General features: G+C 39.9%; 1 protein-coding gene across 1 annotated transcript in view; it reads right to left on the bottom strand.

Annotated features, from left to right (window-relative positions):
* cdkal1 (CDK5 regulatory subunit associated protein 1-like 1) overlaps positions 1–12,233 on the bottom strand; it is a 212,621-nt gene that overhangs the window by 12,393 nt on the left and 187,995 nt on the right. Inside the window, 3 exon segments of the mRNA XM_061675218.1 lie at positions 1,073–1,237; positions 4,168–4,212; positions 4,214–4,252. Coding sequence (XP_061531202.1) covers positions 1,073–1,237; positions 4,168–4,212; positions 4,214–4,252 — 249 coding nt within the window.

Genomic DNA, 12,233 nt, shown 5'->3' with positions numbered 1-12,233 from the left:
GACTATGTTGCACCCGTGTTAACTCCTGGAAATGACTACAGTGGTGCCTTGAGATACAGGGTTGAATTCATTCGGTGTAAACACTCTTTATCTCAAATCATCTTTCGCCATTGAACTGAATATGAAGCAAATTCATCTCTTCCAGCCTCCCTGTCTTCCACCAGAAAACAGAAATGTTTAATCAGGAAAAATAGCACTCCATAATATTGTACTTGTGACTACTGTAACACAGGGTGATAAAATAATCAAATCGAATGTAATGCATTCAACAGTTTGTGCCGCATGTGCTCATGTTTCACACCATCAATGTGCTGCGCCTTCTGGTGTGCCTGCCTTGGCCACCAGGAGGCACTATTTTATAATACAGTCACGCAGAGAAACGACAAAGAATACACTTCTGTTGGTCCACCACCCAGTAAATTGCTGTATTATTATTACATTTTTGTCACGGATGAAGAATATTTGCATGTGGGTAATATTATATTATCTGTCCATGTTTTGTTCCAAGATATGTCTTCAAATATCTGTTTCTTAAACGGTTTAAAAACCACGACTGTCGATGCAAACTGTTAGCTTGTCGATGGTGTTTTCCATTCATTTGGTCATTGTTTGTTAGCATTAAGTTCGAAGACCTACCTCAGGCAAAGCTGTGGTTGTTTCACATACACAACTTGTCATTGTCTTTATTTTATGCTTAGTTTGACCATAAACCTCAAATGGAAGTGGCATTAAACAGCTTGAAGCCGCTCTTTTTTCATGAAATGTTCAACACTTGTTAAAAGTGTTGCTTATTGTGGAGTTGGATTGAGTTACTGCCACCATAAAGTGCTTGTATCTCAAGTTTGTGCTCCCAAGTCAAAGCAAAATCCGGTTGAATGGCGGCACGTATCTCAAAGAAATCGTACGTTGGGTCACTCGTATCTCAAGGCACCGCTGTATTTCAGTAGATGATACAGAAGCTTTATCAACCTATCCATTATACACAATGTAATTAAGGCAAATAATTCAAAGTTACTGAAGTAAATATGTAAAGTACTTTATATATCTATTGCATGCGTGTGAATGAGTTTACCTGCATCAGGCCAGACACTTCTCCTTTTTGAAGTGGGGCAGCGATGGAGGGAGTGAAAGGTTTACAGTCTTCCACCGGTCGTCCTTTCAGGAAGTGTTTTCCTGCCTCGTAAATGTCAACTTCAATCATTTTCCCTTTGAACTCTAACCTCTTGGGCACCAGTACCTGCAAAACAGAAATCGGCATCAGTCAATCAACAGTTACACTAATATGTGTGTATGAATATATGACAATAAAAAGTAATTCTGGACAGTTCCCTGCTTCTACCTTTGAAGGAATATTTTATAGGTTACCAATAAAGGCATGCTTGGATGAGTTTGATGTGGAGGGACTTGAGGTGACATCAAACCATCAGTCACCTTTGGGGTGAACTCGAACAGAGATTTCAAGCTTGGCTCTCCCTCAGGTCCAACAACAGAGACCTCACAAATGTTCCTCTGGATGAATGGACAAGAATTCATCCAACATTTTGTCACCGTTGATGTCCTCGAAGTAGCTCGAATTATCCCACGACACTTTTATACAATGTAATTTCAATTTACACCATCCCCGTAGTATTTGCTGTACTACTTAAAACTTGTACTCGATCTTCCCCCAATACACAAACATAGGCTAGTTGTGTGCGCACCATGACATAGCTGAACAGAAGAAGAGAAATGATGGAGCAGAAGTGTTACCGCTTTGGTGGCACAATTACGCTTGGCTCAGTGCTAATCTGTCAGTCTTTATTCAATGGCTGGAATATGATAGGCAGGGCAAAGGAGGCCACAGCGTCTACCAGCCGGCGCCGCACCTGCCTAATCATGGCACCTGCTGCTCACCACAAAAAGGTGAGCGTGTGTGTGTGGGCAAGAACAAGCAAGCAGCAAACTGAGAGTGGTGAAACGGTGGATGTGGAGGAGGTAGGTGACATCGGGTGTGCAGGTGAGGGTCATTTGAGGTCCATTAAAGGGAGATTAAATGATGAAAGTGCTTGTCCTAAATCAACGGAAACCCCCACCGTAACCCCCCCTAACCACCTTGCGCAATTGTCAGGTTACATAGCCATCTGATCGGTGTTAAAGTGAGACCGAGTGATTTGTTCACACTCCTTTTGCGTCCTTCCTTTCGGCAACCCACCCACCGCCTTTCCACATCCATTTCATTGCCCCCAGCGCTACACTTACCTAACCCTTGGCTTCTCCTTGTTCGCTCCCCCAATGCGCCCATTCCTCAGAGCTCAGCAGTCCTGGGCTTTCATTTATGAGGCAATATGACAGATTGGTTTTCCAGTGGAACCTCTAAGGTCAAAACCAAGTCCACTGCAGATCATGTAAACTTTATTAACTACAGTATTACTATTTTTAAAGTAGCAAATAGTAGAACACTGCTATCGAACAAAATGTTCTATAAACTGTGTTGGGCAGTAACTAAATAAATGTAACCAGATTATGTAATTTCATTACAAAATGTATGTCATTTTAATCCATTACCGGGGGGAAAATGTGTAATTAAATTCCATGTTGCTTTTGGAAATTTCCATGATTACAATTTCAGTTACATTTGAAAAACAGCCGACACTTGTGATTGGCTCTCTATGGTCATGTGCCATTCTGCGTAATCTCAGAAATGACAATTGTCTAAATATGACCGCGTAGCACCATTTGTGGTGCAATCTATGAGTTTGTCTGAGATTTTGAAAAGGTTAGACTCAGAGTACTGCAAATGAACTTTGACTTTTGAACAGTTTTATCTGTATAATTTTGGACTTTTTCTGGAACATTCACTTATCTGGGTTGTCATATGAAGAAATGTCTAATTTGTGCACTTTTGTCATAAGGTCAACATGGTATGGTGGTTTTCCACATGCTGCACACACATAACAACAAACATATTTACATTTTATCATGCTTTTTTTGTGTAAAGAACAAATATGTGGTTAATTCCAAAAATAACAATCTATGGTTTTTATCCACTTTTTAAAAATAAACATCCAATGATCCTGTCGATGCATTCTTTCAAATTTAAGAAAGGTAATCAAAATGTAATCAAATGTAATTAGTCATATTATTTTCAGAAAGTCATTGAACTAGTTACATGACATTTTCATCAGTGTAACTTGTAACCAAGTACATAACAATGTACACTGACCATATAACACGGTAGGCAAGTGGTTAGCCCATCCGCTTTACAGTTCTGAGTTTGGGCGTTCGTATCTGGGCTCAGTCATTGATCAAATTATATAAAGTTTGACACCTGGAACGCAATAATTCAATTACCATTATTTCTTATTGGGAAAAAATGTATTTGAAATCCATACAAATCCAGTGATTGATTTTTACAAGGGTCTCTCAACAGCAGGAAAGCCTTGCTCCTGAAGAGTCAAGGCATACATACAGACGGCAGCACGCCTGCGTGAGCGCACATGCACCTGTGTGAAGTGTGTGAAACTTGCAACCTGAGTTCATAGCGTGCAGAAGTAGGCGCAGAGGGGGCGGGCAGGAGGGGCGAGGGAGGGAGGGGAAAAATATTGCCATCCGCTGCGCTCCCTGCTAATAAAAAGCACAACTTCAAACATGTTTCTGATGATAGTTAAACCGCAGAGGAAATTGATTTATTTGAAGATGTTTTAAAGTTAATTTTTCACAGGTTCAGAGAGGTTCTTTGAAGCCATGTTCGATGAACAGCTGTGTGTGTTGATGGAATGTTCATGTCTTTAGGGCTGATGTTCGTACATTTGAAGATGGGGGAGAAAAAAAAAAAAGCAAGAACGTATTGCTGCCAAATGCTCTCATGACCACCGTAGGGGGCGTGTGCGCGTTTGTGTGAGCGTGTGATATTCTGGCTAACCTACTTTATTCGCTAGATGAGCTTAAACTAGTGGCACCTTACTGTGAGACCTCGTGACATGCAGAGCAAAGCCCCTCATCTGATTTGCTAAGTATGAAAATGGGGAAGAACTGAATTAGCGACATGAATGGAATATGAAATATAGGCAATACGGGGGGGAATCCTAATGATTTACAGCTCACTCACTTTACACTTAGTGCTGAAGTGAAGCTTCCTCCAACACTAAAGATATCTGACAAAACAAAAAAATGTTAAATCTGTCTTACCTGTTCATAGAACCTGTTGTGAGCCACATAATATTGGGAATCAAAAGGACTCCTCTGTCACCAACACACGTTGTCTCTCCCCAACCTAAACACAAACATATAAAAACACAAATTTACTGCATTGTCCTCTGAAGAAATATCAATTATAGAAATGCTAAAATTGTTCATTTTATGTTAATTATTCATGCCGTCTTCTTTATATTACAGCATCTTTAAGATTCTTTCCATTGGTAAGACTGACTGACACCGACACCACATTTGATAGAATGCTTTGCTCTAACAGTATATGTTTACAAAGACGTTTTCAAACTTTGCTTCACCGCACACAAAGTAATGTTACAGTATATGTTAGTGCTCATCGTGATCTCAATTGAAAGTTTCACTCAAGTTTTCATTGCATCTCAACATTTAATTACAACCTCGAGGCGCGTGCGCCACTTTACTTTCAGTGCCTTGCCTAAGAACATTCTACAATAGTCATCCCTGGACTTTAAAAAAATTAAAAAAAAATAAAAAAAATGGATGAAAGGAGAATGGTGAAAAAAGCAAGGCTGCGAATTTAATACAGAAAATGTCCATTCAGGATATCAGAAAATCAAGTCAAGGCAAGGCCGTTGCACTTTGTGACGCACAATTCGTTCAACCGAGCGATTCAACGTGCTTTAAAGAGTCAAGAAATATAATAAGAGTGAGAGAAGTGTGCAAAAGCACAGAGGGGACTTACAAAATAGTCACAACAACTAAAATGTAAGCATATTAAAGCCTTCAATAATTACTATGTGACTCTTAAGATGGCACCCTTAAAGAACAAAGCTTTTGTGATAAACTTGGTTAGTATATAGGCTTGTCTAAAATCAACTGGGTAGTCCACGTCTGTGTTGCATGATCACAAAACCGCCTCAATTTGTCTTTTTTGACTCTTCAACAGGCACTAAAGCAGCACAGACGGCCAACAGCTGACACAAGGATCAGATGGCAGAAACAGATGGAAACTAACTATTTGGCTCCAAATAAGAAACAACATTTTTCAATCAGTTCATGAATGACTATTTGTAAAATGTGGCTGTGTTTCTTTATATTTGGTCAGAAATCTTACTGGCGAGTATGGTGGAGCTGCCAAAGATCTTAGACATGGCTGGAAATGATTTTTACATGACTGTGGTTGTGGGCGAAAGCGAAGTACTCTGAGAAAATCCAGACACGCATGGCGACCCCCAAATGTGGGGATAACATCGGCGTAACATAACAATTATAACGTCGATGGGTTTGTAAACTTGTGCAGTTTCCTTACTGCTTCGGCATCTTTTCACAAGCAAACCAATATGCAAACCACGTGAAGTCACCTTTGATTCAGGAGTGTTTCAATCAGGCCTGTCAATTAAGATTATATTAAATGATAACCAAAATGTATTCCAACAACAATTCTGGGCGGGGATCCTGCTGATGAAACAACTCCAATGCAGGATATATAGCAAACATGATGGATTTGAAATATTGCAACCATGTAAACAACCCCCTCTGGGCAGTCTTTGACAGAGTAAGATTTATTTTCAACACCCCCCCTAAAATACCTTAACTGTCCATTTCTGTGGTTAGATCTTCTCACTGAAATGTTGCCAAAGCCTGGCCTGATAGAATAATGCAAATGGTCTTGTCACTTGGGGACTCAACCTAATATCTCAGCAATTTTGGACTGCGCTGCCCCCAATGAACAAAGCAGCAAGGAAACGGTGGGGTATAAGATGTACTGCAGCCCAAATGACCACGATTTCCATTTTGATACTGTTTGAAATGAACCCAATACTTTAAAAGTGAACTGACTGATCACTTTCCAAGCAATCTGTCTTGGAAGGCCTTAGAAGTTAAGCTATGAGAACACTCGCATTTCCGCAGACATCTGTCCTCACTTCCTCCTTTTTTCTGTCTTTAAGCTCAAGTCCTTCGAACTCTGGGCATGGCGTAACTTTACAATGTGTGTGTTCCAACACAGCCACCACCTGCACAGGCATGCTGACAAGCTCCGAAAGCCGAAATCAATCACAGACCTCAGCAAACAAAACAAATTTCAGAGAGCACAGACCCTTTGAACGTGATTAACACAAGGCAAACATTTGGATTTTTGCTACTTCAGATTGGAGGCAGATGTCTTTCCTTTGCGGAACTTTACATCCTGACCTTATGAGATTTAAGTACTTTGTTTTCATATTTCAACATTTGAAGAAGACTTACCAGTCAGTAGCAGTGATATTGTAATTTTCGTGCACAATTATTCATATTTGTAAATAGTCCAAATGAGCAGTGACAATTTCAACCCATCATTCTTATACGCAAATGTAAAGCTGTAGTGGTTAAATTCAGACTGAGATGTCTCATATGTGAAGAAGAAGAAGAAGAAGAAGAAGAATCACCTTTATTGTCATGAACATGCATGCATCCGCACGAAATTTGTTCTCTGCATTTTACCCATCACAGTGAGCGTGCATCTGCCTGATATCCAATCCCCACCTCTTTAAGCAGCAAGCAGCAACGATGTTGGTTTAGTGTATTTGCGAATGGGATTATCATGCGCGAACACATCCCTGCATCGGCAATAACGTACGGAGGAAATATGTTTTGCAGCAAATCAAAAGTTGGTGAGCTTCCTGTGTCAATTACACAGCGACTGGTGTGTGTTTGCACGCAAAATAATATAAGTTGGCCTTTGCTTGTGCACTTTCTGCCACAGAGCGCCCGTGTTTGGATTTGTGTTTACCCAATATGTTGAATAGCAGGCCACCAAATAGCATGTCTTTGCACAGTGAGTTTTAATTTACATCAACATCCAGAAGACGACATCCCAGAGTACATGGCAGATCCGCAACAGATTTATAGGATCATGAGTTTAATTGCTAATTAATCCGCATCATAACACGGTAATGACGGCACCGTGGCTTTGAATTTGTAATCAATGTTTTTATCTGTGTCATAAATAAAGGAGCAAGTCACTCAAACCGGATTCAAAATCCCTTGCCACCGTGTTGGCTTTTTAAGCGATGCAAACGGAATACGACAAACCACACAGAAAGGCACTTGGACTGCTGCAATTAATTTGTGAGTAGTAGTAGAAAGGTAATGCTATTGCATTCAAACAATGTAACGCTTCAATATAAACTACTAAGTATTTATGGATAATTCTAAATGTTTTACAATATTAGACTGCCTACCCTCTTAAGTGTCCTTTTTCTCATCTCTTGTCTGAAGAAAAGATCCTTACACTGCACCTCCACCAATGTAAAATTCTGTCTTATTGACCCAAACATTTTTATTTCTTCACCCATCTCCAATTCATGAGCTAGCCCTTATCTCCCCTATGCCCACTTTCTTTCAGCCGTCCCGTGTTACACGGTAACACTCACAGAAACACAGCGAACATTGTGGAATTTGATGGGCCTTCCTCCTGCCAAACCGATTCAAATTTATCACACGCATAAAAACCAACAGCCCTGCGCACAAACCTGCAGCGCCGCGCCGCTCAAAATCAGCACTGTGGGGCTCCTCCCTGGGAGAGTTTCACGGTCATTGTGAAGAGGCAAAATAAAGGCTCTGTTTTGGTGAGCCTGCTGAAAGACCACATAACAGCTCAATTGCACTTAAGCGGTTCAGACAATGGATGTTTTCTTTATTGGTTTTACACTAGACTTACTAACTATAATGCCCTCGCATGTGGGAAAGGAAAGCCACAGTTGCCGATGCACTTTTCAGCAGTTTACTGTACCCCAGGAGAACAGTAAAACACAATGAGTGCACTCACGCAGAAGCTGCTGTCAGCCTCAGCTGTCATCCACACACACACACAGACAGACTCACCGACATCACAAAGCGCTCCACCAGGCCCCGCCTTTTAAAGGCACGTGCATGTACACGGACACGAAAAATACGTCCATTATTTTCTGTACCTTTTAGGCGATTCGTTCGGATATGTTTGCATGTGTTTTAGTAGTGAGGAAAAGTGTGGGGATGGGTTGAAAAAAGTTCTTTATATGATCTCTCTCTATCACAGGTGGGTCTGAAAAGTACACCCCACAGAAAATGTATTCAATATATTTATTTGTCTTAACGCTCCACCACATTCTAATTTCATATGGCATAAAGCCAGAAAGACCATAACAATGCTTTACGGTACATTTTATGACCAAGTAGTAACCCAAATGCGTTTCCTTTACAATCTAGTTTATGTTCACATGCAAGTGTACATCTGGCTTATTTTAAAGTAAGAAGCACTTGGAGGTACTTTTCCAGGTCAATAAACTGACTTGTGACTGCTTTACTTACATCTGGAGGTTAATCTATTGTATATAGATGATACATTTTTCCGCTGAATCATAAGTGTAGGGATAAAACATTTTTTATTGACAGGCGGAAAATGGTTCTTTGACTGCAGTAGGCTGGAGTTACTATGATTAGTAGTAGTAGTAGTGGAACCATAGATTTACATACATAGTATCGCCACCATATTTCTAAAATTATTGACATCAAAATTACTATTGAATGTATTAAACATAAAACATATTTAGATTTTAACAGTTGGATATTGTGGCCTATTGATTTCTGATTACAGTATCCCTGGCAGTGTACAAAATATAACTTCAATTTGCGGGAAAACAGAAACAGAGAAAGAACGATAATGGCAAAAACCATTGCAAGATGTTTTCCTCCACATTGAATGTGACTTACAACCTGGACTACTCAATGGAAAAAACGAACGTCATTCTATATTTACTTGAATTGTCTTTGTGATATGTTAACATTGGCTTGTTAATAGATGACAGAAACGAAGGGTGATAAACATCCCAAAAAAAAAAAATGAAAACAAATCAAGAATGGGACAGAGAAGTGGTAGTTGCATGGAAGACACAGTAGAAAAGCAGAAGAACATGAACCAGGGATCACAACATTGTTCCATCTTGGCCTGCTTCGCCTAAAACATATGCATGCGCATATTAATAGACACAAACATTGCTCATTGACACAATTACAGCATACACACAAATTCATCATTTATTTCGGCTAATCAGCAGAAAAAAAACATCTCACCTCCCTCCTGTGTGACCAATGGAGTTTGACATATGAGACTGATAGATGTCCCATTTCCACGCATGCATGCACATACAGAGACCTTGTGTCTCAATGCTAGAATAAATCACATCCCAGCAAAAAAACTCATGAAAAAAAAAAATGTGGGTAATACTTTAACACATTAAGGGTAACTTTATTTAGGGTTTGTAAATTGCTAAACCAGTAGTTATTATTTTGTTGGTATAAACTTGATAAACTGCTTAAAGCTAAATAGGAAAAGAACCTTGAGACCACAATCTGCTTAAATGTGGAGAAATAAAAATAAATAAAAACTAAGTTTGTAATGTTTGGTAGCATCTTGTTTGACCGAGCTTGTTTTTTTTTTTTTGAAGTTTTAAGTGGAAAACAGACTGTCCCAAACTAAGGCTAATAGAAAGCAGCTCGTACTGAGCAGTGAAAACTGTTGTAATATGCAGATACTGCTAAAATAATTTGGAAAAATAAAATAAAAGTAAAAAACCCACACCTTTGATTTATTCATTGAGCGATGAGAGTATGCGAAGGTGTGCGTACGTTATTGTGTGCAAGGCTTGCGGCGAACCAGCCTGGGGCATCCGAGCGCCCATATGTTTGCAAGTGCTGCATCAATCAGAGGTAGGCTGTGATTGTCAGGCTGATTGTCCATTATGTCTGTGTGGGCTCGGAGGCCTTGGACCGAGTGTGTCTGAGGGAGAACGAACAGGGGAATAAGTCAGTGAATGCGTAATGCACACATCCATACATCCGCATTAATCTATAATTGAGGCTGAAAATAACACCTTGGCAACAGGAGTATGATTGTGATTACTGGAGGCACCTCCTGAAGACCGCAAATCATACATGCAGAGGAAAGCCAATCTGGCGAACACGTCTGATTGCAATTGAAGGCTAGCCCTCTAGTCGTCTTATTAGCAGGAGAGAAATATACGTGTTTTAATAAGAGGGGGGGGGGGGGGGGGAATCTGGGCCACGAGGCCATCCTGGTGGCTGTGGATAAGGCAAGAAAATCTCATGCACCCAATGTTTGATTGCGTTAAAAGTCTGCACATCATCACTGATGCCTAACCTGCTGTTTTCCCTTGTCCTGGCTTCTAGTAATAACTGAGATATAAAATGTGTTCAAGGGGATGGGAAATTTGCCTGGTAAATCGTTTTTTTATTTTGTTTGCTTTATTGGTGCCAACAATGATCGATTCACGTCATAGATAGAAAACTTAATCCTCATTGTGTAAAGAACATGGTAGAGTTGCAAAGGGAAGTCAGCATTATATAATGTAATAGATAGTTAAACAACAGCAAAAACTCAAAACTTTTATCCCTTACCAACAATATGCCTTTAAATGTGTAACCAAAAAAAGCCTACACACCCCTGTCAAAATGTTTTTGTGACGTACAAACCAAGACAAATCATAACGTGTTTCTTATTTTAATACAGCCTTCACTGCGCTTCACTGTGTTGTTGGTGCCCTTTTTGGTACCTGTATGCCAAGTGATACTTTTATACCAAACATACCTTTCACAATGAAGGCCAAAACTTTCAATCTTGGTGTTGTCAGAGATTTACAGACCAATGGCAACCCCGAGCCTTGTACATTGTCTAGATCAGCCTAAATAACAGATATTTAAGATAACTGTTAAGATATGCACATATGTGCCTGTTTGTGTGACTTTGTGAAAAACATGAAAAGTGATGTAAAATGATGGACTGTCAAGTACCATTTCTTTCTGTCTCGAAGGAATACAAGAGCCAGGGACAAAGGTGTGGAAATAGCATGGAAGACTGCCAGCCTTGGCCACATAAAAAAGTGAAGATGTTTGGAAAACTGGGGCCGATAATTTCAGCTGATCTGTATTGGCTGAAAAAGATTAGATCGTTTTTATTTCTTACATTTTTAAAGTTCACAAAGTGGCAAATAATTCTGAGATACAAAGATATTGCCAAATGGAACAGCAAAAGCCTAGTTTTATATTACACAATGCAACATTTCAGATTTTCTTTCGATCAATTATTACAAGAGTGACAGAGACGGCTTCGGGCAGCGTTCTCTGCATCTGCACTCTGCAGCCATACACGCGGTCTCTTTAGATAGCGGTGCCTTGCAAAAACTACAACTCCACTGAGCACGTGTTCGGAGCGGGAAGGAAACGGCCTCATGCGGGGATTGTCCTCCAATCCAGGTTGGGAAAGGAATAGTTTCAGAACCACCTGCATACCCCGCAGTGATTTTACTAGTCTTGGACATTGTGGAGTGTGGAGAGAACGTTAAGGTTGAAAAGCCCCGACAGCACAGATCAAATTTGTGCTCTATAGGTCAGAGAGTATGGATAGCATGAAGCCCACATAATATGGTTCCCTGTTGGAAGATGGTTGGCTTGGGGTGACAAAAGTAATATATGCCGAGAGACTTTTCGGCCATTCGAACCAGGTCAGATTGTTAGTGTGTCAGTACAATGTAGCAGAAAGGTTAGATTGCCAATAGCTCTGAATACATTATTGGTACAGTGAACAGTGTTTTTCTTTTTTTTCTTTGTTCATTTAACATTAGCTGTTTGCCTTTTACATGCTGTCGAGGAGTTCAGATGAAATTTGTTGTTGTTATACAAATTGAGTTGTTACAAAACATATGAAGAATTTGCGTTTTCCCGCAATGATATCAAATCAAAAATATGAATACGGTAGATCTGTCTCAGTGTTTTAAAAATTCACAAACCCTGATTTGGATGCTGCCCATTGGGTTGCAAATCTTTCTATGAATGCAAATCCTACACACACACTTCTGCCTGAGGATGAAACCTCAAATTTACAGCCGGGCATTAATCATACTGATCAAGTTATGTATTTTTTCCAAAGGCAAAGAAGTGTTGAAAGTGTCAAAATATTAGATTCTCTCCAATGGTGCCTCAGACAGGCTCATTCAGATTTTTAAATTCAAAACAATCAATCCAGAAGTCAAACATCCAACGAGACAAGA

This window comes from Phycodurus eques, chromosome 4 (assembly GCF_024500275.1).
Source record: "Phycodurus eques isolate BA_2022a chromosome 4, UOR_Pequ_1.1, whole genome shotgun sequence".
NCBI lineage: Eukaryota > Metazoa > Chordata > Actinopteri > Syngnathiformes > Syngnathidae > Phycodurus > Phycodurus eques.
The sequence above is the reverse complement of the archived record's forward strand: the minus strand, read 5'-3'. Positions and strand labels throughout refer to the sequence as shown.